Raw genomic sequence first — 27,804 nt, 5'->3', positions numbered from 1 at the left:
CGTTTGCTCGTAGCTGTGAAAATGAAATACACGAATAAACCACATTTCCTTAAATATGAAATTCGCAAGATAGATTTTCCATTAGTCCGATTCTGTTTAATTCTACAAACATGCACAGAGTAAATTGTATTTTTTAAGCCATTTGTAATTTATTTTTGTGATCGGTTACTTATTTGGCGAATCACTTCAACGTTGTTGTGTTTTTTACTTGTGCTCTATCATTTTAGAAACAACAGAGACAATGTTTTATCGTTACATAACTACATTTTTATTTAGTTAAGTGATGTTTTTAAGTTGTGCATACTCAAAAACTAATATAAAATTTTATTGGGGTTTGTTTCCATGAGATTTTGAGTTCACCCATTTTTTTGTTCACAGTGCAGGAATTATTGCACTTCAAGCACTTGTGTTGTCTCAACAACCTTCTAGAGCACTAATCTCCCAAAATATACTTTAGTTTTTGTCTCCAATTATTCATCACATCTTTCAAAAGACCATTGACTTGAGCAACAAATCAACAAAGCAAACAAGGTACTTAACAGAACAAAAAAACTACTGGCACAAAGTAACACAGGAAAGAAACTCTGAACAACATGAACCATAAAATGACCAAACAATCACTTCAGCAACAAGGATCCAACAAAGATTGAAAGAAACCAGCGAGCTAAATACAAGCGAACTGATGAGACAACGAACGACACCTGGACAAGACCCGAGTGACTGGAGGGAGCAGATTGGTTCACCTGTTTTACGAGAACAGGTGGACAAAACGAACTTAATGAGCGAGCCAGGGAACAAGTTACACTCATTAAAACCAAATGTAATATCAACGACAAGAACATGCCAAATAAGACTTTAAATTGCAAAAGCATGGTAGATTTTCTCTGATTCTGATTATTGTTTTTGAGTGGAAATGAGGAGGACCTGGACACGAATCAATTTCCTTTCCCCGGGATCAATCGATGGAGGAAAATCAATTGTAATTCTGGTAGATCCAGCTAAATAAAGAAAACACAAGAAAAATGTTATGAACTACTGCATAGTTGAAGTGAAGAATGATTTCTGGAGCTGAACTACCCTCTGGTGGCCACTAACCGTAACTGCAACAAGAAGATGACTCGCTATCATTATTTGCGTCCTACTGTATATTTGGTCCGTATGTAAACATTTCAACGATTTGTTTTGCACGAAACCAGCATTAAAGAGATATCTTTTAAAGGCGATGACTATTTTTGTTGAATCCAAGTTTAAAAATATCATAGCTTTATTTATCTTGACCCTAATTTCAAAAGGTTTCAGAATGCTTGCTGAACACAGAAACTGAAAAATATACTAAGCGTGTGTATCCATATAAAATTACAAAAATATAAGGGATTGGTTTACAAAAAAAAATAACGGTCACGACAGAACCAAACCGAGTTTGCAGATGCTGATATAATTTTTTTTTAAGTTCCTGAATAAATCTTTGGAAACAAACACAAAGCTCAAACCACTGTAATATGCAGTTCACACATTTACCACTAGAGGAGGCCTACGTACCACTCTGAAAATCACAGATTTTTGGCACATCACAATCACACTTGGTATGCAGCGAGATTTCAACCTTATTTGACCGAAATAACGCAAACAAAACAATGAAAATTGCTTTGTTGTACTGGGACTGACTTCCGTTATCTGTTCCCACAAAGTAGGAAGGAAAACAGCTGACATGACAACTACTTTATCATTCATTAACTGTTTGTGTTTTATGATATTTATATATGCAGCCAGTCCACGGCTTGTAGGACAGTATCTAGTTTACTCCCACAAAAGTAACACAATTGTCATAAACAGTTAAACGGCTAGCAACAAAAGTGAGCACTCTCCTCAGTGAAACTGTCCACATTGAGCCCAAACTCTCAATATTTTATGAAGTTGCCATTATCATTATTTTGCCTCACCAAAACAATGTGAGAAAAGACCATCAACTATCAACACCATTCTTTTGTGCAGATCCGTTTTGCGTTCCTTTCGCTTTAGTCGTTCAGTGAATAATAACAAATGCCGTGGGAACTGCAAGTCGATAGCGAATGAGAGAAATGGAGAGGATCATTCAAGAGGCTTTTTGCACACTGCAGCGCTTGCTTACTGCTGCATTACCCTGCGAGAGAGGCCGCGGAGTTTCATCGCCTTCTAATGTCTAAGATCCCGCATCATGCCACACTTTTATTGAGCGTCTTGTGTTGCAGTAGGTGGGCAGATTTCCCCTGGGAAAAGTGCAGCCACCTCACAACCAAGTTTCTTTACATAAATTTGCACAGCTGATTAAGATTATGGCGTTCTTCCCCAAGGCCAAACATTTTGAATTGTGTAATGATGATATTGCACTGCAACACTAACTGCGCCTCTGGGAGCAGATGGAGACCGTGCAATGTTAGCTGCGAGGCAGGGAGGGGCACTGTTTGTCCTGACGTGAAGAATTGCTTGTCAAGGCTGCAGACAGTATGCAGGTGATGGATGTCGGCGTATGGATGCTGGCCCCGATGCGGCTCGGTTCTGCTAAGGGGCGCTGAGATGAAGTAGAGCACACATGCACTTCTATCAGCATGACCGTAAAGATTTAAAATTGGGGCATAATACGGGGAATTGGCTTTTTAAAAGATGATGCAGTGAACTCCCGTTCATCGTGGGGAACACGTCCCAGCACCCCTCGAATCCGCGTTATAGAGAGAGCATATTAAAAACTTTTTGCGTAAATCGCTCATTTAACGGAGCTTGGAAGCTCTTTTTAAGTTATACTGCTTGTAGGCTCATTTGCATACTAAACGGCGATTGGGTGCATGTATAACCAGCAAAATACCTGAGATGGGCACTTGACCCTTTTTTTGCCAGTCAGTCCCCCGCCCTTCGGCCGCGATCTCAGTACGGTTCCGGCCGAAAAATACAGAACGACAGGCAGATAAAAGGGTCGGCGGGATACTAATCTAAGTCCGCTGTATTTTGCAAATATCATCAACTAATTTGGCATTTTCAGTTAAAAATGCTAGCAAAGCTACGGGAACATGTTGGTTTTTAATAGCATTAAGGCCTGAGCCAACAGTTGACAGCTGTTGGTTTAAAAGAGAAAAAAAAATCCCCAAAACATCATTGTTCCAAATTATCAAAAAAAGGATCAAGTGAAAAAAAATACTAAAGCGTTTTGTTTTCTTGTTTTTATGACAGGTGGTCAACACTGAACATTGGTAACACACGTTTGGCAACAAAACAAAACACAGATGATATAGTAAAACATTCTTTATTCACACCATTTTCTAATCCAGCTATGTTAAAAGTCAACATGTTTCAGTCCTCTAGTTCCTATGACCTCTCATTCATCTGTACACACTATATATATATATATAAAAAAAAAAAAAAAAGTCAAGATATGTTTAGAAATCCAAGAGGGGTCACGTGGCGAGACGAGCTCCTCGAACACCACTTTGACTTCTTTTTTTTTTTTTATTGTTTACCCCCTCCCCTCCTGTTTCTTTTTAAGACAAAGAGCATATTGAACAAGGCTTTTGTAGCAGAGCTCAGAATGGGGCTTGCCATCTGTAAAGCACTCTTTTGACTGTACAGCTCACGTCAAACAACGCTACCAAAACGGGTCAAATACACAGAGCATGAATGGCAAACTGGAAACCTTTCGTTAATTGTTTGGACTCACAAAAAATAAAAAAGTATCACAGAAGAACGAAAACAAAACTTCTTTTGAATTTCTTAAGCATTTCATAGAAATCAAATCGGAGTAAACAAATAGAGACTATATTTACAGTGAGGTAAAAACACATTGGTCTTTAAAATGGAGGTATTTTCTTTTAAAAAGTGATCTGCCTTTTTTTGTTGTTGTTGTTGTTAGGTTGATTATGATGATGATGATGTTCAGCTTGCGGATGGACTTCTACAAAGCGAATGGACAATCTCGTGCAGTCTTGGCATTTGAAATGTTAATGAAAAAAATAACAGAGAGAGAGAGAGAGAATAAAGCTTTCCGCTACTTTTAACGCCGCGACAGCTTCACTGCAGCCTTCCCGAGCACTTTTCTGACCCAAGCCTTCTCATTGCGTAATATCGAAATCCCTGCAGGTGAGCGGTGGGCTACAACTTGCTCGTTTCCTGAACCGTTTTCCAAGCAACTCGTCCTCTTCACAGTGTGGATCACGTTAAGCGTAGACACTAAGTCGACAAACCTGCGCGGATGATGCTCTGGCGGTTCATTTGCATAAAAAAAAACAAAAGCGAGAGAAAGAGAGAGAGTTGCACGTTGGCAACGCAAGCTGCTGCCGTGACCTTTTAGGTCGTGACGTCGGTTGTGCTCCCGTGCTCGGATGCTGGCTCGATACATTCACAGCTGTTTATGGTCTGAGGTGGTAGAGCTGCTGGCATAGTTTTGGGTGGCGTTCTTTTCAGAGCAGGAAAACGGCTACTCGCCAAGAAAAGGCATAGAGTACGTGTGCGGTATACCTTCCAGGCTTGGGAGACACCAAGTTGCTCAGACAACGCAGCTCAAACTCTCTGATTGAGGAATCAGAATTGCGAACTGAATATTTTTTTTTTTAGCTATTCACAATGAACCACATAGAAGTGGAGCACGCTGTAAAAAATTACATCTAATTTCAAGCAAAATTAAGCGAGGGCCTGATTATTTATTTAGGTCGGTAATTCCGATAGTTGGCAGAATAAAATTCTGATTACAGATTAATCGGTAGATTAATTAAACAAATATGTCATCAATAAATTGACTTTAATGCTTACAACAATAAAGATATGAATTTGACTGTTTCACCATACTTGTACGAAAAGGATTTGTTTCACTTTACGAGAGGGAAAATTGATCGTTTGAAGGTTTGGAAGTCCCGTCGAAACAACACGAGTTTGAATATCCAAGTTAGTTGGTTGTATGTGCGTTTGTTTCAAGTGTAACTTCGAATTAAATCCAATTGAGCAATTCCGGTCAAGTGAAACCTGAGCTGAGCTGCAAGCTGCAGTGAAGTGTGGCCCTTGTAGCGATGAGATTAGAGCACATGGAATGAGAAGCCCAAAAAAAAAAAAAAAAGGCAACAAAGCATCAAGGACGTTAAAAAATGTGCCCGATCAAGACAAAGGCGCTCAAATGTGTTTATGTACAGTTTAAGTCACCTTGGGCACTTGAAAAGAAAAGAAAGTAAAAGTACAAGGCTGCTGGTGACTTTTAAGACAAGAATGACAGTTATCCGAGTTGAGATATACGAGAGGTGCTGCAGTTTTTTTTTTTTTATCCCAGAGAAATGACCTTGCTAATGGAACAAAAAAGCCACACAGCCACAGTCCCGCCTTCAGTTTTGCTATTATTCCCCCAACACCAACAATCACTTTGTCCTCCAGAGCCGAGACAGAATTTTTTTTTTTTTTAGTTTAACCAGAACTACGTCCATTGGATCAAGAATAATTAAGGCGCTAATTTGGTCTTATTACGATATTTCGACATGCAACTCAACGAAGAAACCACCAGGTCTGAGGAAAAACAACCAATCAGAGAGGGAAGGTGAGACCGAAAATGTAACTTTGGACTTCAGGAGGGAACAAATCGAGAATAACAGGCGTGATTTGCATTGACAACATGGAACAGAATTGACGTCCAATGGCAGCTTGTCTTTAAAAAAAAAAAAAAAAGGCCGCGCGAGACAAAGCGTGTCAGACAAATTGGCAACACGTCACAAAGCTTGTTAGGGAAAACGGTGGAGACAAGCACGGGTGTGGAAGGCGAACATGAATGAAGATGGCATTTCTATTGCCCATATAACAAGCTGCATTGAAATCGATGTTTTGGTCTCTGTATTAAAATGACATTTTGGCACAAAAAAAAGCAAATGCAAACATAGCCCATGATTGAAATATACAATAGAGCAATATTGGCAACGGAGCAAAAACGACTCCAACAATCGGTAAAACCAGAAGCGACGTGAGTTTGCCTGTACAGTATACAGATTAGACGGGTCGACGGTGAATTTGAATCACAAATGGCTTTGTTTTCCCTCAATGTATTTTTGACGCTTTTTTTGTATCACATCAGGTTTTGTTTTTTTTTTTAAGTTTGACCTAAAAGCTTATCATGCCTTGTACTTTAGAGTTGTGATAGTTCTGAGAAAAAAAAATCCACCTGTTGCTGAACCTTTATTCATAAATATTACATGTATTACTGTGAAATCCTGATGTGCTAGAGACAAATAAAATAAGGGAAAAATTAGAATAAGCAAAAAAAAAAAAAAAATTGGGGGATTGAAAAATTTCATAAAAATGTGTTGACCAGTGTACACACATATACAATACTGGGAAAAAAAATTGAATTGTGAGAGCGTACTAGTAACATGGTCCTTAAATGAATTCATATGGAACTGCCAATTGAAGGGACAATTTTGGTGCGAATGTTAGAACAACTTTGATCAGCCATTTTTCTTCTCGTCCGTTTTGATGACCTCTTGCATATGTACATGAAATATCCTATTGTTGGTCCCTCAAGGCTCACAAGGAGGATTCTGGTCGTACAAAGTCACCGCAGCCCAAATATATATATATATATATACATATATATATATACAAACACACACAACTTAACCTATGGCTTATTCTACTTTAAACGTAAATATTGTTGCACAGAGATGACAATGTTTTTTTTTTTTAATGGTCGCTTTTGCTGCACAAAACAAGAAGTTTAACATGACATTTAGAATCCCACCGATTATATTCAAGGGGCAACATTAATCGTTCTTTTAAGTGTATGAAAAGTTTTCCGTGATGCTGATTGTCCACCGGACAAACCGATCATCGGTTTTCCTGCCGGTCTACCGGGAGGACGAGCCGTCCATAGAGTTTTTAACGTGTGTTTCACGTGTTCAGAGGGCAGGTGATGAAATGGCACCAGAGGGTCGAGGCTGGGTTGTTGTTGTGCGCTGTGACGTATCATACTTTTCCTACGGGACTTTTTTTTTTTTTTTTTTGGGCGTGCATAGTACGAGCTACTGTTTGCTCGGCCTCCTCTCACACTCACACGCAGCTGCATACGCGCCAGAAACAAATGCTTTGCACAGCAACTGGCATGAGTTGTTTTTTTTTTTTTTTTTTTAAAGCACTGGCACTTTCCGGTAACAGCTGGACTGAAAGGCATGGTGGCAGCTGATTGTTGTTGTTGTTTGTGATTTTAGCAGAGTATAGAAAATACACATTTATCCACTATTGTAAATTGCATATGACGCAGCATGTTTGCCAAAACTGAATGAGGTCATCATGTGCAGTTGTAAGTATTCAAAAGAAGAAGAAGAAAAAAAAAATGCCCTGCCACTCAAAAGAAAAACGACAATAAATTAAACTGACCTTTGCATCTCCATGATAATACACGGGGAGATGGGCAAATAATACATCAGAAAGAAAAAATCAAAACCAGGTGCAAAAAATCGGTGCGGCGATGAGAAATTTTGCTGACTGGACCGCACAGGGTGTCTCAACACTTGTGGTCCGTGCTTCAATCCTCCGTGCTACTCACATCCAACATCTATGATGAATTAATAATTATGCCCAATTATTATTCATCTGCGCTTCAAAGCAATTCTTCACATAGTCCAGACAGACGATGACTTCATTCTCTTGCTCCCAGTGCAACGAAAACGTCACTCATTTCCATTTTACGTTCCTTGAACTAGGCCAGTTTACAAACAACGACCTGTGCTGTTTATTTCTCACTGTAGAGTCAAACTAAAGATAGTTAACCCAAGACTCGAATGCATTCGTGTTTTGGGAGCAATTTGTATCATGACATTCTTCAAAGAATGCGCCTGTTGCTAAATTGTCTCTGTGGGTTGGTCTAATGCGACATATCACATTAGAAGAAGAAGAAGAAAAAAAAATGTCGTGAATGAATGCGAGTAGCTTACAGCCCAGAGACGTGAATGATGAAACGCTAATATACAAATGAGGCGCTGAGGATGAATACGTAAGGCAGCTCAGCGGTCTCTCAGGTGATACCAGCTGAGTGTCTGCTGCTGAATCTACCTGAGGATGTCTGAGCAATGAAGGCCCGTCTGGATGGACTCCCGTTGCCCCAAAAAGGGTCTTGAAGAGTCTTCCTTTAATGAGTCAAGGAGCATGGAGGAAAACGGTCCAAGGCTTCCTTTGATAACACTCGTCTTGCCCTCAGGCGCTGCCGTCCCTCGTAAAATTCAGCTGTTTAGCCGTCCATCCATCCGTTAGTGGATTCAGGTGTGCAACACACCAACTCGTCTTCGGTTCTAAATGCAAAACTCACCATCCAGTGAGTTAAGGGTGAGAAAGAGAGAACACTGAGGAAATAATGTCTCCGCTTCCCTTCCAATCCGGAGGAGAGGAAAAAAAAATAAGACTCGCAATGTCGATGATAACGAAGTAATGCTAATGATATGGATGCCAGTCTGAAATGCGTTTGCATGCGTGTTTGGTCGTTTGCGGTCTACATCTTGATTCCCTCCTGCTGGCTGAGCTGGGATAGGGTCTTCTTGATCCGCAGCGCCGTGAGCCGGGCGGCGCCGTTGGCATACCAGCACTCTCTCATGATCTTCGCCATGACACGTAACGCCTGCGCAGAGGACAGATCACCGAGTTGACCGAGACATGCGGTGGCAGGCGACCTAAACTGACCATTCTGGGTAAAAAAAATAAAATAAATGGAGGGGATCCAGGGCCCCAATATGTTGAGAATCACCTCTTGAAGCAACAGATAATTGAACACAAAAGGTGCAGCAACACACGTAGACAGATAATAATACAATACTTGTCTTGCTTAATGAGCATTTGCGACTGCCTCCTTGGTGTTTATTTTAATAAATATATTGTACTGCCTCCTGGTGGCCAAGTGCATGTACCACAATAAATCAAACGAAATTATGATTTCAAGGTTTTTTCAGTGTAAACGGAGTTCCAATTTGGATTTGTGTGCCTTTAACCGGTACTTTGCAGCATGAGCAATGAGCTCTAATGGAAGTTATGCAAATGGGATCATTCCTAACAAAATAAAGTAACATCATCTATGCATAATAATTTTTGGGGGCATTTTTGATCATCATGCAATTTCAAATTGTTTTTGCGACCATGGTGGGTTTTTTTTTTTTCATTGACGAAAGGATGCCAATAATTTCGAATATGTTTCTGTGTGTTGTGATTGAACTCTTGAGAAGCCGGGCAGTCAAACTGCTGAATAAAACAACAGGTTTGAAATGTTTACGATGCTCAGAAAATAATAAAATGGATGAGTTAAGTGAAATGACGCAGGTATGACCCTTGGAAAAAAAAAATGTAATCTATAGACGGGACTAAAAAGTTAAATAGGTGAAGGGAAATCTTTCTTATTACCTCGCAGCTCTGCCAACGGTTGGGAATATTGGGGCGAAGCTTCTGCTCGCAAACCACCTTTCTCATCTCCTCCACCGAAGGATCTGACTGAACCAGGTCATAGTATGGCAGCTGGTAGTCCTCGTGGATTCCTGAAAAAACATTCGGAAAAAATATAGGTCGCATTACATGCTGTTCCCCCTCACATGGCGTTCAACGCTTCAATTTTGGCCCCCGTCCCTAATAATGGAAGCGTCGATAATTCGACAAATAACCGCGCTCCTTTGTTCCATTTCTCCATCATTCCTGGAGTCCGTTTGTTGATCTTGCAGTCTTTTGAGTAACCCCCACGTGGCAATCTCACCTCCCATGGAGCAGCGACTGGCAATCTCCCAGAAGACCAAGCCCATGGCGTAGATGTCAGCTCGCTTGAAAGATTCAAAGTGTTTCATGTTTATGGAGTCATCCAGGACTTCTGGCGCCATGTACCTGGGGAAAAAAAAAACAGGGAAAAATCATACATGGCGCTAATAGGACTTTGTAGAGGAATCTTCCCGACATCTCTCCTTGCATGCTGCAAAGGCTATGTTGAATTTCCCCTCTGGGGATTGTAATCAGTATAATCAATAATAAATACACTTAAAGAGCCTTTCAGAGAGATTGTTTGTTGGGGTTTCCTAATAAACGACGTAGAACGAGTTTTATTAGATCCCAAGAGGACCTTACTCATTTTTAATCACAGAGACAGACTGAATGGACAAAATGTAGGCGTCCCTCTTCGATCGTCGTCGTTTTTTTTTTTGTTTTTTTTAATTATTATTATTGGTTACCTAGTTAAAAAAGGCGGACTTTTACAGGCAAAAATATTTCCAACTGGGAAGCCATGTCAGAACATAGCCTTAAGATACATGCCGGACTTATAGTCAGAAAAACAACAGTACTTGCGTTTTATTTATTTATACTGGTAGGTTCCACAGAAAATGTGTAGACTGCAAAACGCAAATAGCCGGGGGTTCACCGTACAATCTGACAGTTGACACAATTAAGGAATACAACAAATCCCTTTTGGACGCATGAGCTACATCAGGTAATCAGACGACATTCTATATTTGCGAATGAGTCTAGACGAGAGTCACGAGCTTAATGTCTTGAGAGCCTGAGCGACCTCATCTGTCAATTGTCTCCATTGCTTTGGGCTGCACTTATCTATCCGCCACTTTTACGGTCTTGAGTGAGCGATCCTTACCTTTTGGTTCCCACTCTGTGATTTGGAGCGATGTCAATCGTGTCAGTGGCTGAGTCATGGCGAACAGCAAGACCTAAATCCGCAATGCAGCAGGTTCCGTTCTTCTTCACCAGGATGTTCTTTGACTTCAGGTCCCGGTGAGCAATCGCAGGCTTACCTAGGGGGAGGGTGGGAGTCGACATGCGCTCGCTGAAACCCGATCAATTACGAAATACCCGAACGCGTTTTTTTTCATGAAGACAAAGACCGTTCTAAAACCCGTGTTTGTCGTCGTACTTCCTTTTTGACCCCGTTGGTTGTTTTCCACATGCTGCTCTCGCTAATGTACACGATACACGATACTCCTGGCAAACGCGCGCAACGTTTAACAGTCCAACGTGTAGCTCTTAATTGAAGTGCTTGAGCTTGCAAGGCGCAGTCTGACCTTGGCGTGAACTAGAACGGCTGGAACGAGTGGCAAGTGTCTTGAATGTTTTCCACAAGCAAACGATCCTTCTCGGTGTTGAATGATGCGATGGGGGAGCGGCCAAATTACGGGTATCGGTTCTCCTAGGCATCATAATAAACAGACATGGCTCGCGATGCAAATATGGTGGAATGAAATAGTAAGTAATATGTTGCGCAGTTTATTTGCTGCTGTAATTTAAAGACACGGGGAAGTGCCAGATGCTGTAAAAGAATATCTTAATATTTAAACAGTGAAAATGATTTTCATTCTCACATAGTTCTTACATTTCAAATTTAAGAATATTGCGCCGTGAACCAGCGCACCCGAGAACAAAACAGGTCTTTGACAGCCGGGGAGGCTTTTCAGTTTTGCAGCTTTTATCCTCAGGCAGGTTCAAGTTTGCCTTTCCCGATTTTGTGAGTGCAGAAGCTCAGGCAATTTTCCGACAAGGGTAATGGGTAACAACGGATGCTATTTTGAGTTATTTTCATTTTCTCTCCCCGGGCTTGATGGAAAGCATACAAAAAAAAAAAAGCATTCAACAGTCTTGCTTTGTTGAAAAAGTTGAGTCGCATTGTTAGCAATTCTATTCGAGACAACTTGAATAGCGTCAAGTTAAAAGCAAGGTAAGAATGCTTTCTTATTGATTGTTAATCTCACCTTGTGTGCCAACAATTTCCATATGAAGATGGGCCAGGCCACTCGCGGTGGACAGAGACAGCTTGATCATGCCTTCAACGGTCACCGTGTAGCGGTTGAGATAGTCAAACAGAGAGCCGTGCTCATGGTAGTCTGACACCAGCCACAGTTGAGTCCAGGTCCCATTATCTACAAAAAAAAATGAGAACAACATACGAGATGGAATCATTGTGCATGTGTTCGTTTTAGTTCACATGTAAGTCTTGTGGGAATCCCCAAGACTCAGTTTGAGAACCACTGACAATTTGGAATCAGTTCCATTTTGGGGGTGGGGAAAAAAAACGCCTCTAAAGGTTGTACGACTTAAGCATGCCTCACTCGATCTCTTCCTTCAAGCAGCATCAAAGTATTAACTCAAAGCAGCAGCAGACGTGGGTGGCGGTAATCCACACCAAAAGTTGCTTGCCGGCTGCCAATAAATGCCAGAAGATGAAAGAGGAAGAAGGAGACGAGACCAGACTGTTGTAATGGTGCAAGCGCAATGCCGGCCAAAGATGAAAATAAGTTGAGCCGGGAGTTTACTGCGGCCACGGGTTGACGAGACGTGGCATTGAGAAGATTATGAAGGTGAAGTCCGGAAAATGGGCTCGACTTGCTTGGGTTGGAGTAAATGCGAGAATTGTCGTTTGCTGTCAAATTAGTAGATCCTTTTAATTGGTGACGTCAAATTTGACACTTGTCAAATTTTATAACTCCCTCATCGTCGTGTCATTCAAGTGAAGTGAGCGCTTAAAAACTTGATTTTTTTTCCCCCCGATGGCATCAATTTGAACCTTTCATTACATTCAAACTGTATTGTCACAATTATAAAATTATACTATGTTACATTATTACGACAGATGTTGTGTGCGTGTGGTTTAGAATGTGAATAAATGGGCGGTTAATCGGTTTTCCGCAACAGATGTGCTCACTTTGTATGCTCACTATGCTTTGCCCAGCGAATAAAAAAAAAAAGAATCACCATCTAACAGTGTAATGCACATTTGATGGGATTAAACACAAGGACCCGAGAGCTGACGTGTATCCTAAGGCTATCTTATGACTTTGCTCCCCATGAGAAAGGATTTTTGGCCAAGAATATGCGTTTTTTTTTGTTTTTTTTTTAAAGTGGGTAACTAAAAAGGAACAATTTTGTTTTACGCAAGTCCAAAATCCCCAGCGTTAAAGACACAAAATATTTTCTCTCTTTTCTCTCACTGTCCCAAAAGGCCCATTTAAATGGCCAGTCAGTGGAGGGAATAATAAGCCGTTATTACATTGTACTGCACTGCGACAGTTTCTTCGAGATATAGAACCAGCGTTTGTACGCCGCCTCGCATCTTTGTTTTCAGAATCGGATATGAACGCACAGGAGAAGATGGTGCGTTGTGGCGTTTCCACGTCTATGTCGGAGCGCGTGTGTGTTTTGCTGATGTTTAACAGTCTGTTAATGTCTGCCGCATCTTCACTGGGGAGTTTTACTCCTCCACACTGTCTCGCAGTCAGACCGTTCCGTTCGCACCGAACAACCGCCTGCACGACTTCACCTTAAGCAAGAGTTCCCTTTGTACGCTGATATCTCAAGGCTCACCTGTATTCAGGCTGCCAACGCACGTATTTGCAGATGAACGCGTTATCAGAAAAAAACTATTTTAAGGCACATTGAATTGATTGCTTTGAGGGACCCTATCAAACCTGCAACATTTTTATTCCCCTCTGAAATTGTAATATTGTTCGTGTACATACATTCCGGACGTTGAACTTGATCTTAAGCGCCTCAGACTAGCATATTCATGCAATAGCTTACCTTTGTTGTCCGCGGCGATGAAGCCCAAAATGTTCTCATGTCGCAGCATCACCGTTTGGTAGATCTCAGCCTCTCGGAACCAAGACCGCTCCTCGCGGGAGGAGAAGATCTTCACAGCCACTTCCTCGCCGCGCCATTTACCTCGCCACACCTCCCCGAAACGGCCCTTTCCGATGCTCTCCTGGAGGATGATGGTCCTGGCAATGGTTCTCTGGACAAGAAGAGGCAGACCTGGAGAAAAAGCAAATGGCCGGTCAAAATTTAGAATTGTTTCAACGGCAACGGTAAAAAAAAAAAAATAAAAAAAAAAAAAAAAGTGCTGTTCAATTTCATTACATTTCCAGACTAAGAAATTAAACTGCAGAAAACTTTTCCCAGCTCACATGGTTCAATCATAAATTTGGCAAACTGCTGAGAAGGAAGCAAAACATTAATTTAAAATCCTCTGCGGAGACTCAGAAACCCCATCCGCAAACACGAACACAAACACAAACACACAGCCTGACTGAGAAAAGTAATTAAAAAAAAAGCCCGTACCTCACATTTACACATTGCACCAGTCACATGCACAATTGCACATTGTGCAATATGGTGTAAAATAGCAGGAAGGACTGGAACTAAGCGCTCTCTTGGCAGCATGCGAGAGGTGCCACACTCTCCACAGAGAGATGACTGAAGCCAGAACAGACAAATATGTGAGCCTTGCCTACACACACAACCAGTAAAAACTGCAACTATACTCTGAATTAGCTTGGAGCTGAGCTGCTGTAATATTCATACACAAATGCATATAAAAAAAAAAAGGTCAATTTTTCGAGATGCCTGCAGTTTGTGGTTATGCAGGGTTTGCGCAGACAATAAAGAATCAAAGTTTAATAATAATGCCTTTATTAGTCCCACAATGGGGAAATTCGAGATTCAAACCCAGGCCTCCTGGGGAGACTGGGTCCTGAACGCGGCGCCTTAGACCACTCGGCCATCCAACATTTCTTGAGCTACATCAGTAACAACTGCATCATTTGACGGCAATTGTGGCTGAGCGCTGCAAATGAACTGTCAGGCATTTCCTTGATTAAGCAGCTCAAAAAAAATATGCAAACTTAACCTTGTTGTGCAGCATTAACTCAAGTGAGTCTATTAGAATTTCTTGATTTAATGTGATATTAAAGCAGAGCGCCACTAATCCTAATCAATCCAAAACTCGGATTCAGGGTACATAAAAGGATCATTTAAAAAAGGGAGCATCACCTTCTTGACCTGCTGAGTATAAAAATTGTGCCCTTGGTAACTGTTACCTGATTCGGTATAAAACACGAATTACAAGCACTCGGGCGGTGAGATGCAGCAAAGAGAAGAAAAATCAAAATGAGCAAGTCAGCAGCAGCCTACCTGAGCCAGAACCCGAGGTGGTCATATCATAGATTAAGTCCTTCAGTGTTGTTCCGACGGTGATGAAGGGGTGGTCCATGGAGGGATCCTCTTCATTGGGCACGCGGTGGTGGTGGGCTCCTGCCCCGCCAGCCCCGAGCCCCCGGTGGCTGTGGCAGACGTAGAACGCCAAAACCAGCAGCAGGCAGAATATACACACTGGCCCGGCAATCACTGCCGCAAGAGCCACAGGTCCCAGAGATGGAGTCTTTGCGGTGGGGACTGCAAGAAAACACACACACACAATGTTCAAAAAAATATTTATTCATTGTTTTGCATCAAGAGAAGGGACGCTTCTCGATTGGCTAGACTAAGCAGATAGTTGAGCTCTCGAAAATAGACAGCCTGACATCTGTAGGCAAAAAGGAAGACGCTTGAATAACCTTCTGCCCATCATGGACAATTTTTGTGGTGAAATAACGGTCACCTCAATGCTGTCCTAAAAAATATATAACAGCTCAGAAAGCAATTTCAAACCACGTTAGTTTCGGGAAATTGAATAGCCTTTGATGCCTCGCTGTCACATTAGATATCATGTAAGGAGTCTACTTTTGAGGCTCATGATTCATCCTCCTAGGCACTGAGGTTATCTCTGACCACTCATCATGTTTAGTTGGAAAAAATAGAGGTGAAATTAGGACTACTCATTTTATATTGTTTACCATCTGTTAACAATTCAAATTTAATTCTACAGATTCCTGATGAAACAACATTTAATGCTCAGCCCGAGTCTTCTGGGAAGAAACTGACAGAGCAAGTTGCTTTTGAAAATATTCAAAGGATTATGTGTGGTCTCACCAGGGAAAACGGTGAGGTCAGGGTCCTTGTTGCAATAATCGGTGGTACAGCAAATCGGATAAAGGCCCGTGTCGTGCTTGAAGGATGGGGCGCAGATGAAGGGTCGATCCCGCGGGAACAGCTCTTTTTCGGGAACGCAATGGCGCAGCTCCGTCGTCAACCGGTTGCCTGTCTTGCGGATATTGACGAAACAGACGCCATCTGTTGTGCAGCTCGAGTTGGCACTGCAGCGCTCACAGTGACATTGGAGGGCTGGAGGGAGAAAATGAGGAAGAAGAAATGGGTATTCTATTGCAAAATAATTTGTCACATTTGGACAGCTCGTACTGCGCAACATTAAAAAATTGCATGAATGTTCTGCGTTAAAAAACATTTTTCTTTTCAGCATCGAGCGCTGCACAACCACGATTGAGTTTCGTCAACATTAGGGCATGGAAACTCCCTGACGGAATCAGACGATACGTCACTAAAATTGCACTTATAGCACACTTCTTCGGAATGTTTGCTGTTCCTTGGAGGCTTCCACTGTCAACGGACCAACACGCAGTTGCTGTATGAGTTCACTAAACTCATTTTTTTAAGTACTTTCCTGTTTTCCAATCATCCAAGAGCAGGAAATGATATGACGCTGCCACTACTGTATAGGTACGGTGAAAGTCAGTTTATAAATACTGTCATTTTCGGACTATAAGGCATTAATAAAATCCTTAATTTTATTTAAAATGACACTACGCTTTATAATCTGGTGCGCCTCAGGAATGGATGTTGAATTAAAGTTATAAATAGTGCATAATTCAACTATGAAACCATGAAACACAAAGAACTACTGGATTTTTCAGACTATAAAGTGCAATTAAAATCCGATAATTTCCCCCAAAATCTATAGCGTGCCTATCAATCAGGTGCCCCTTATATACGGATGTCAAATTGAAGTTGAATAAAATTTGACTTAATTGCTGTAATGGTTTGTTTCCCTTAATGTGCAGTAATGCACCTTATAACCCGGTACGCTCAATATAAGGAAATTTAAAAAAAAATGACCTATTCATTGAGATTGCGCCTCATGAATGGATGTCAAATTTAAGTTGATTAAAGTTTGATTTGCTGCAATGGTTTGTTTCCCTCAATGTGCAGTAATGCACCTTATAACCCGGTACGCTCAATATCAGGAAATTTCCAAATTAATGACCTATTCATTGAGATTGCCCCTTATAATCTGGTGCGCCTCATAGTCCCCCCAAATAATCTTTTAAATTTCCCCAGCACATATTTCTCTATCTCTCTTGTTCCACTTACTCAAAACACAGCGCAGCCCACCGCGGGCTTATGAAACAAAGAGACTGCAGGACAGATCCATCCGCAGCGACTACAATTAGACCTTTTCGCAGCAGTTACTCCCAAAACTTGTTTGTGAGTGCGGCGCATTAACTTGGCAGGCTTTCACTCCCATTATTTCCCAGCGGAGTGAGTACACTCAGGACAAAGACTGCCTGAACTTTGCAGCGCAAACATTTTTTTTCAACATTGGCTTTTCAAAACAAAACAAACGGCCTACTTTCATACGTAGACTATAAAACAGTTTTCATGACATGCTTGCTGTAGAAAAGAACACGGGATGTTAGCTGAGGGTTGCAAAAACAAAAGCATACCCGAAAGAGGAAGAAGGGGCAGAGAGAATAAAGACAATAAAAAAGTGATATCGGACTTTGCTGTTGCTGGAAATGAGAAGGAAGTGCTACACCCTGTGAGGAACGGACCGATCCATTCAGTCAAGCAGAAGCATGACAGAAGCAGAGTAAATAACTTAATCCTAGCCCGCTGATCCAATCGCTTCATGGGGAGGTGAGAAATCCCCACCCCTAGCTACCGGTGTGTGCTGGGAGTGACCGTGCAACGCCAACTCCAATTTGGGACGAAACCCGAACCTCCAGGATGTTAACGCCCTCCCCCACAGAGTCAGGACCATCACAGGGCAAGCTCCAGAATGTGGAAGTGGAGAAGAAGGAATGGTTTGATGTGAGTCCAGACCTCTGTCCAAACGCACACTTGTGGGATCGGTTTGGACACGCTTAATGTGATCGAGTGACCAACGCAACCGCGCTGGTTTAACTTCGTTTCACAATTTGTCATCGGGGATGAGTTAATGATACAATTGCATGACGGAAATAAACACAGGTTAACACGAGCTTTGCCGGTCATACCGCAGAATTCTACTCCACAGTCTGGTGTCTTCCTGCACGGTACTATCCATGGCGAGTTTCTTCAAACTTGCTCTGTTCTAGACACACCAGGCAGTTTAAGGCCTTATACTACCACCGCAGATAAAAACAAAACTCCGAGCCAAAGCCAGGTAAAGTCTTGCAGTAACTCTGCATCGACTAACGCTCGATTCAGCCGATGCGACGGAGCGCGATTACGTTTTACCCGAACCAACTTCCGATAGCTAAAAGGCTTCTTTCATTTTTTCTTAGGTTTACAGTTCCTTTGTAATGCACATCACACCAATGAGCTTCTTTTTTTGTGTGTGCTGAATTAATGTGGACATGTCCTCATTTATTCATTATCCTTAACGTGTCCTTCCCCCAAGCACCGAGTCGACAGATAGCTCAGTGATATATCAGTCATGGCTAACTCGGTTAAAACAAAACAACACATCTACAAAGACAAGATCTTCAAATAATTCACCTGACATACACGCCGCCTGTGATGTATCGTCACTGACATGAACAGTATGAAGATTTCACCACTGGAATTCTGGTGAAACTTCTGTAAAAAGTGGCGGTGTAACAAAATGGGTATAAAAAGAAACATGTTGGCAGTCAAGGAATGATTTCATCAAACCGGCAGACTTCCTTCTCCTGGAAATGAACTCGTGTTGTGGGTGAAGTCCAGACAAGCGGTTTGAAAATATTTCTGTGCCCATGTGCTGCATTTTATGGGCGGGTCTTTGGAAAAAGACTCAAGACACCAGACAGCTAAATAAAAGCCAGATGACACTGATCTACTCTGACTCAACCTCAGGACAGAGAATTCTGTCTGTCGCATCAAGAGAGGAACAGGCGTCGACACCAGTCTAGACAACAAAATAACTTCCGTTAAATGCCATGTAAGACTCACCTGCGAATGCGCCAAGCTTACGCACTTTCTGCGTAAAACAAACACAGCAGCACCTGGACAGACGTTTGGAAAACGGGCTCACATTCCTTCAACATGTTCCTGCCATTTATTTGTTCATAGCTTTAAAAAAAAAAAAAAGGTTCTGAGAGGGACTTGAACGGTGAGACTCCGGTTGCAAAGTTCAAGTAGTTCGAGGAATATGAAATGGCAAAAAGACAAGGCCAGTTTCAGTTTCAATACGGTCGACTTAATCGAAGACAAAGCTTTGAACGACGCCAGTTCGAGAGGCAGACTAAACAAACAAATCATGGAGCAAAAGTCTGCTACATTGCTCCCAAGGCTCCTTGTGTTTCTGAGCAAATGTGAATTGCATTTTCTCTTTGTAATTTGATGCCGATAAAGCTGCCAATTGTTTCACATCAGATAGAAATAACTAATTAACAGATGGATATTGTGTAAAAATCACACTATTTATTGACTCGTGTTCATCCTGAACAATAACGTATAAAAAGAGGCACCAATTTGTAATGAGACCATGTGGGCCGCGGATTTCAAAGACCATTTAAACAACTACCACAGCATGAGACAAATTTGAACGCGCCAATCTCCGCTATGTCTGATACTTTCAAATGTTTGTATTTTCAGATTATGAAATCCTGTTGCGAGGTAACGAGAACGGCAAAAACGACTTTACCGGCCTGTGGTAAACATGACACTCTTAAAATCACAAATATATCACTGCAGGCCTAAATTCACACGACCTTGAAACCTGTGACGACCCCAAAACTGTGTCTGTGGATGTGTGACAGGAAAAGTTTCCGAAAGTTGTATTATCCAAGAGTAATGGGGGGGGGGGGGACTCTGTCAGCTCTTTCCGTACGATTGTCGGTTAATGCATAGCGACATCAGTGCGGTATCAGCCATTGATTTCAACGCAACGCAGGAGCACGGGCAGCGAGTCTCCAGATCTGATGTGACAGAGATGTGACCAAGCTGGCACAAACACTAGACTCACCACGCACAGACAAGCCTAAGGGAAGATGAACGCTACGAAGCAGTTGCATAATCAAGCAGTTGCCTTTTAATTTATTACTAGCCTATTTCTTCACTGGAATTTGCAAATAAAATAAAAATACTAAAAATGACTCTTTTATTAATTCACACACATTTACTACATGAAGTACGTAAATACTGCGACCGCTCACACTTTGTAAGCGTGTCGCCCTTTTCTACTACTATTTTGTCTTCTTCCGCATGAACAATTTGACAGTGTGAACATTGCGGTAGCCAGGCAACAATGGAACCTAAAGCTACCGTCAGCAGCTCAAGCGCATATATCTCCACATCCTCGAGTAGTAAAAGCTAAAGTGGGGCTTCTCTTAAAGTCTCTCCCTTCTGCCGTATCAAGGTTTCATCACTACTTTTCTCCGCCTGTCTTAAGTGCCTCATGCGATATCGCCTTAACCCAAGAATGGAGGGGCGGGGGGCGAGACTTAACCGCCAAATGAAACCAACACACAAACAAAAACAACTCCTATTAATTTTGTACATCAAATGCAGTTGTCATAGTTACCAAAAATTAAAACGGATGATTTTGTGGATACTGTTTTTTTTTTTTCCCCCCATGCCAAACAAATCTTGTTTCCTCTTTAGTCACTCAATCAGTGACTCACGGGAATCATCATTTGCAGTGCATTTGGCAACAAAATCTTCCGGCTCAAATTCCTGCGGCAATTACTTCTGGCTCTACAAGAAGTACACACAAAACAACCTTCCCACACTGTTCCTAAAAACTGATTTACTTTCCTCTGCAGTTCCAAACTCACTGTCCTTTATATTATATAAAAGCTTTTAAGGGCATGACATTTTTTATTTATTTATTTTTTTGCTTTACGGGTTGTCGTCCACAGAAACCATTAGGGATGAATTGTTGCGAATATTCATTGTAGTATAACGACTGATTTTCATGATCAAATTCAGTCGCTATAATCTTTATTTGATTTTTTTAAGCTTTTTAACTTCGCAATGAAGTTTTACACAAGTTTTATGTTGAAACTTGGCTCGATGAATAAAGGCGATTTCGTCACAGCATATTGCACAAGTTACATGTAAAGGGAAGGACTTAGGTTATTGTAAGATAACACTTTTTTTTTTCTACTTTTGCTGATAAACTATTGAAATATAGTTGCCTTAGCTTTTCATCAAACCGTAGTTTGTTTTGAAGTCGAAAATAAGTTCCCGAGAGACTGGCAAGGAGAGATGTATCAGAGGAACAAAGTCCTCTTTCAAGCTTTCTTTCGTTAAACTTAAAAGCCTAATTTTGACAGGAGGCACTTAAAAAGAATTCAAAATGTTCAATGCTTTTCTTCCCTGGGATCTGCAAGAAGTGTAACGTATGACATTTCAAACACCTATCCTAAATTTAACACCGTTCCCTGCTGTACTCGAACCCAGCTCACATCGCCGCCATCAAAGTCTTTGGCTTTGAAACCGAGGCATCTCACTTCCTGTCGGGTAGAAACCAAATTTTCCTGCCGCTCAGAACTTTGTTGATCTCAGTACTGATCAGAAAAATGACACCAGATTGAAAATTACTGCTGCATCGGTGGATGTTGAAAATCCATTTGGACGTGCATTTTACTTGTTCCTACGAGCTTCTTGCCCAGCCCCCCTATCTCATTTTGAGATAATTCACAGGAGTGAATGGATGTGAGAGCAAGCAAACGCATTCTCCCCCTTTCTTCTCGCAAGACCTTTCACCTTTGAGAGTCATTTCCATAGGTCAAGGCCCCACAAACCGTATCCTCCCCGCCCCCAGCCACCATTCCAATCTGGTCAGCTCTTTGTCTACACCAGATGTGCCTCTTGCAAAAAAAAAAGTCTGCATGCGCTTGCTTGCGCCGAGCAAGAAGAGGAGACCAGCTATCTGCCCATTGAATTGTTTGTCCTTGCTCAAGCCAAAGCTGAGCAGTGCGGCATAAACTAAAATGTGTCTCACACTATAACGGGGTCAGAGGACCAGATACTGTCCTTGACACCAGGTAACTAAATCAATTGCAAGTTCTAAACATGCAGGGTTGATTTAATTCCCCGTTGTTCGTCATGTCATATCATCAATAGGTCACGGTTTTGTGATTATGACGCAACCCCCGTTGGTCATTACCGTATTTTTCAGAGTATAAGGTGCACTTAAAATGGTTTAATTTTCTCAAAAATTGCGAGGGCACATTACAGTCAGGTGTGCCTTTTATATAATGCCTTTATTATAATGCCTTTATTAGTCCCACAATGGGGAAATTCGAGATTCTAACCCAGGCCTCCTGGGGAGACTGGGTCCTGAACGCGGCGCCTTAGACCACTCGGCCATCCTGGCAGCCACGAGATTCGAACCCAGGCCTCCTGGGGAGACTGGGTCCGGAACGCGGCGCCTTAGACCACTCGGCCATCCATGGAAGTGGAACTGAAGTTGAATGAAGTTTGAGGCATTTTGAGGCATTTGCTGGTTTGTTGAACCTTATAACCCGGTGCACCTTATAAACTGGTACGTCCTCAATATGGAAATTTCCAAAAATAAACCTGTTCGTTGATACTACGTTTCATAATCTGGTGCACTTTATAATCTAAAAAAAATATGGTAAAAAAAATACTTGACTAGATAATAACTCTGGATACGTCACTACCACATTTAGAGACCAGAAAATATGTCTATTAATTTGCTGTGTGTCCAAAATGCAATACTTCTTATCATTCGTAGATATTGCTGGCGTATCTTGCATCACATTCTTCAGAAAAGAATCTAATCTCGTTGCACACTTGAGTACAATGACAATAAAGGGATTTCTATTCTTCTATTTCTATTCTAAAACAACACGGTAAGTTGCACCTGCTTTACCATTACAGACGAAACGACGTCATCTTTATGTGAGTTTTTTTTTTGTTTTGTTTTCTGGACAAAGACAAGGGTAAGAACGGCCATGGAAATTGAGAATGGGAGGGGAATCAGGCCGTACATCTGTCTGAAGCACTCTTCTGATGAATATGTAGCAGTTGGATCAAAAGGTTAAACGGCCAACACCCTGACAGCTGCATGAACCTACACACACAAGTCAAAAACATTTCCATGACAAACCCCGCCATTGCAAATATTCTTTTCCTCTTCACTTCTTTTGAAAACAGGTGATTGCACTTATCAGATTTGACACCCACAATTCTGACCGTACACACCAAGCAACGAGGCAGCTCAGGCTATGTTATTTCAGCCACAGCCTGAATGCGGGCCTAATCCACTTTATGGTATCACAACGAGTCGGGATAATTTAGGATTTTGTTGGGACTTCATGGGGGGGTGCGATTTTCTTTGTTCATAGAGTCCTCTGGTCAGGCAAGTCGGGGAATAAATGGTTAGAACTAAAAACCTTTAGTGGCCACGGTGGCCTAATTAGCCGCAGGGTGAATAAGGCACTCACTTCTAAATGCTTCCCTCAAATAGACCACCTTCCCGAACGAGTAACTGTAATTACAGTACTTTGCATTATAGCGGAATTGTTCACACGGCAGTGGCACACATATTAACAAGGGGGGAACGGTTCAGTTTGACTGTTTCAGTTTGGTCCGCTTGTGCGCCATCGGTTTATAAACAAGCAAAACTCTATTTAATTTTTTAATGAGTCGCAGCAGTGTAGAGTGGCGCTGTATCTTATTTGGTGTCTTTAATTATTATTTCGGTTCTGGGAATTTCACCACGCCCACCAGGAACGTCAAGACTTGACAGACTGTTTTGAATACCAAAATTAAAAGTGAGACCAGCGCTCTAATGCGAGATCCCTAGTGCAGAGATTTTAAGGCGCAGAGAGAGAGCTTCAAATCGCCGTACGATCATACAAATATATCAGACTTATTAAATAATGCGCGGTTTTATTTAAATTACCCCGTTTTACACAAAGCAAAAAACAAAAAGCGGGAGAGGATCTGAGGTGCGCCACCTCCTCGGCTCTTTTGAGGAGGACTCACTTATAAAGCCGCAATGAAACAAAAAGAAAACAATCTGTAGTAGACTTGCATGTTCAGACAGAACAGATTTGATGAGCCTTTGATGAGTGACTGCCAATGAAGCTACGTTGAATCATCAATCTGGGCAAATGCCTTTTTCTGACAGGCTTTGTGGTGTCTGTGAGCTTGTCTGCAAGCTGCGGACAATCAGAAATATGACAACAAGCAACTCCGATTTTGTCACAATGGGAAAATAAGACAAATGAATCGACTTGGGTAACTAATGGAGACCTCAATGTTTTAAACTAAATAAGCGAGGCGTTATAGATTCAGGCTGAATTTTTACCCCGATCATCTCTATAAGCACTCCACATTTTTACAGTTTACTCAAGGTTAGCGTAAAATAATGTTCCCTCGAGGGACTTCTGGTGACAAATCAGTCCTTTTATCCAGTAAACATTATTCTCATAATATATTGCTGCAGCCCTTCCTAATAAGTCTTTATCCGTACCCAATGTGACAGAAAACGTTCACCCTTTACAATTAGAGCTTGAGATTCCCCGTTCACGTAAAAAAAAGAGCAGAGTGAGGGTGTTACTCATTAACGCTTTGGTGCCTCTGAATCGAATGGCTGGTGGCACCGCTACAACCTCCCAAATTAGTTGTGGTTCCTTGGACCAGGACAACGGACGTCCAGGGTCACGCGAATGCTTTGCATTTCTCCGCTGCTCGTACCGACGGTGGCAGCCCCCGGAACAATATAACACAGACAGACAGGCAAGAGGAAGGACGGCGCATACTGCTGATTAAACGAATTATCGATTCAGGCGAATCCTTTGAAATTTTAGAGGGTGTACTTCTGGGTAAAGAGGAAAACAAGACGCCAGTTATGAGTTACAGTGGCATCCAAAAGGGATTTAAGGAATTTCACAGAGCAAAATATCTCATTTGATGCATACGAGTGTGACAAGGCCACTGTTTCTGCTTTTGTTTCCGTGCTGGAAGGGAAGAGCCGCATTTGGATCATTAACTGGGTAACACCTGGACGGTGGCCCAGACATCACTTAAACCCGCGTCAATGTCTTGATACAAGCACCAAATTTTGCAAGAACAGACTTCCGAACTCGGAAAAATTGACTTGGTAGGTTCAGATCAGAGAAATGATCTTTGAGAAGAGCGAGATATCAGTTCAACATTTCTCATAAAAATATTTGACATCAAAAGGCGTTGGATCCAAAAACAATCAAGCATCTACTCGATTGATATCTAATGCAATTTTTTCCCGCACGCAGCTGTGATGCATTCCTCTCATTACAATTATAGACGTGAGAATAATTCCTGAATAACTTGCACACTATGAAAAAGCAATCCAATCGGATTGAAGTTAATTGACTTATCGTCGGGTAAGTGGGAATAACACACTTCATTTCACATCTGCCCAACTTTTAAAGAATGTAAATGGATTATCGGAACCAGCCACCAAGCATCATTGGCACATGAGGTGATGAAGAATTGAGCAAAAATTCTCATTTTGTTTTCTCATCCAATTCACACAATAAAGATAAACTGTCACTTCCACATCTCAATCAACTAAAACAACAGTGTAACAACTTAATATGCATTATTTTACATGCAAATATTCCTCATGGAAGTGGAAACGTGATCATTGCATCCGACGACCCAATTAAGAAACATTCAAATGTTTTTATGATGCTGACAGTCCCAAAGTGTTGAAATTGAAACTTCAACCGGCATCATCAAACAGATTTCATTCAAATTTGGAGGTTCCGTCCCACGCGGAATCTGACAATCAGTCAGCTCAAACCTCGCAAACGGACCTCCAGCAATCCTCACTCGTCATGGACTGTTATTTATTATTCTGGAAAGGGGGCGAGGGGAGGATCATGTGACGTTGAACAGACAAATGAGCCCTGGGGGGGTGGGAGTCTGATGGAGAAGAGGGTGACAGAGAACAAGGACACAGCCTATTAGATGAGTACTACTAGGATGTGATTCGCAAAAGTGACACCACCTAATTTAACCCAGTGCCAGTGTTTGGATGTGCGTGGCTGTTTTGCTTGAGTGTGTAAAACACGCATGAGCCTTTATGTTGCTCTTAACAGGCGTGTAAGCTGCAGGGGGATATTTCTTTCTTTTCAGGAGCACTAAAAGGCATGGATCTTTCGTTTCAATGTATGATAACATGTGCGGTGTTTAAAATGGAAAAATCTGAAGATTCCTGACTGATGTAAAGGACGCAGCCCCCCTTTCCAACAAACCCACGCCGTGACAATCCCATTGCAGGACAAAGAATGTGGAATTTGCCCCCTTTGCATGTGTCCGAAAGCCAACATATCAATTCGATAACCGCCTCTAATTCCGAAGGCAGCGGGGTGTTATGTGAGGACACCGCTCTGCTTTTAGCATGGGGAGGATGTGATCAGCCCCCATAGATGCTGTGCGTGAAAAGCATGCGCCCTCCACTCATGGGCAAGCTCCCATGCTCTCTAACACAAAGGGAAGACACACAAAGAAAACGCTTGAGTCAATAGAAAAGCTCACAATCGGATGTTCCTAAAGATAGGACCTCTTTTTTTGGGTGTGGGGGGGTGCACATTAAGTAATGAAACTAGCCAAGCAGCAGCACACTGCAAATGGGTGTGTTACATTGCAACAATAGTGGATGCGGATAAATCAATGATGGATGGCATTTTAAACTGTTGAGTATTCATTTTATTGTAACTAAGCATGAATAGGGCTTATTGCACACGTTTTATTTTATTTTAATTTATTGTATAGTGCATTAGGAGTGCACAGCTCAATTGCAACCGCAGCCTGTTTTTCATTCAAAAGACACGCGGCGCCGTAACGCAAAATTCCACAGCAGCAAAAAAAAAAAAAAAAGGCGACAAGGGTGGCATGTGTTATAAGCATGTTACTAAACAGATATATGTAAAATGGACGGATTAATAAGCAAATTGGTCATTATTTGACGCACCAACCCCGAATGTGTTCCACATAATAAATGAAGGACAACGTAATTAAGTTCAATAAACATCCTCACTGGTACTACTAGTTAGTTATCACTCACACGAGATTCAAATCCACCATTCAAACTTCCAAATGTTTAAAAAAAAAAAAAGCTGATTCGCTAAATACAAAAAGAACTAGCCAGGAATGTCAACAAGTGTATTTGCACTAAATGTGAACTCCAACCACGTCGCATGCAACTATAACGGTAAACTTAAGGTAAGCGATGACATTCATCCCTGCTGGTAATTTGTTTCAATATTTGCCACAGGCAAAGAACACGTTCCTCCAACAACGTAAATGAACAACTAGAGCTTGACAAATAAGCAAACAAAAGAAATCCAGCACAGCGATGCAAGCCAACTTTGCGTTTGAGGAACCGGACACACTCCGGGCGTACTTCGTTGCATAGCTGAAACCCAAAAGAGGCTGCGAGGAAACGCTTACAACTTGCACTTTGAGCTTTTCTCGTCACCCCTTTACACCAATGGGTGACTTTTCTTTTCTTTTTTCCCCAGTCCAGACAATAAACATTCCACAGACAGGCAGCAGCAGGCGAGCCACCGACCCTGCGCCATCTTAGTTTGACACACTCCGCTTCTTGAGGTTTCTTAACAAAGACATTTTCCGCCCAATGTCGTAGCCGGCAACATTGTAACTGAGTAGAAACACGTGGAAAGCAGCGAGAACAACTGGTTAGAGTATGTTAAGAGTAGTTACCGTTATTTTCCTGTATCCTTGTTAAAGAAAGGAGGACGAGCAAAAAGCATAGTATTGTATCCATCGTGGCTACGGACCAGACTGGCACCGGAGTGCTAACTTCTCCACGCGCTGCGAAAGGTGAGCGCTGATTGGTTCATCAAGCTGCAGGTCCCGCCTACAAAATCAGAAGATTATAGTTGATTGGTA

The 27,804-nt window shown here is 41.8% G+C and overlaps 1 protein-coding gene across 1 annotated transcript; it reads right to left on the bottom strand.

The window, feature by feature from the left end:
• Positions 1–3,258: 3,258 nt before the first annotated feature.
• Positions 3,259–27,680, bottom strand: tgfbr1b (transforming growth factor, beta receptor 1 b). The gene is made up of 9 exons (XM_088282797.1): positions 27,616–27,680; positions 15,760–16,011; positions 14,923–15,183; positions 13,534–13,764; positions 11,709–11,876; positions 10,601–10,757; positions 9,719–9,843; positions 9,376–9,506; positions 3,259–8,602 (listed from the first exon to the last, which is right to left on the bottom strand). Exons 1-9 carry the CDS (start codon positions 27,677–27,679, stop codon positions 8,477–8,479), a joined length of 1,515 nt encoding a protein of 504 aa, XP_088138923.1. The 5' UTR covers position 27,680; the 3' UTR covers positions 3,259–8,476.
• Positions 27,681–27,804: the final 124 nt, after the last annotated feature.

This window comes from Idiotropiscis lumnitzeri, chromosome 19 (assembly GCF_059441095.1).
Source record: "Idiotropiscis lumnitzeri isolate Australia: NSW breed Sydney's pygmy pipehorse chromosome 19, RoL_Ilum_1.0, whole genome shotgun sequence".
NCBI lineage: Eukaryota > Metazoa > Chordata > Actinopteri > Syngnathiformes > Syngnathidae > Idiotropiscis > Idiotropiscis lumnitzeri.
This window is presented reverse-complemented; position numbering and strand designations above follow the sequence as displayed.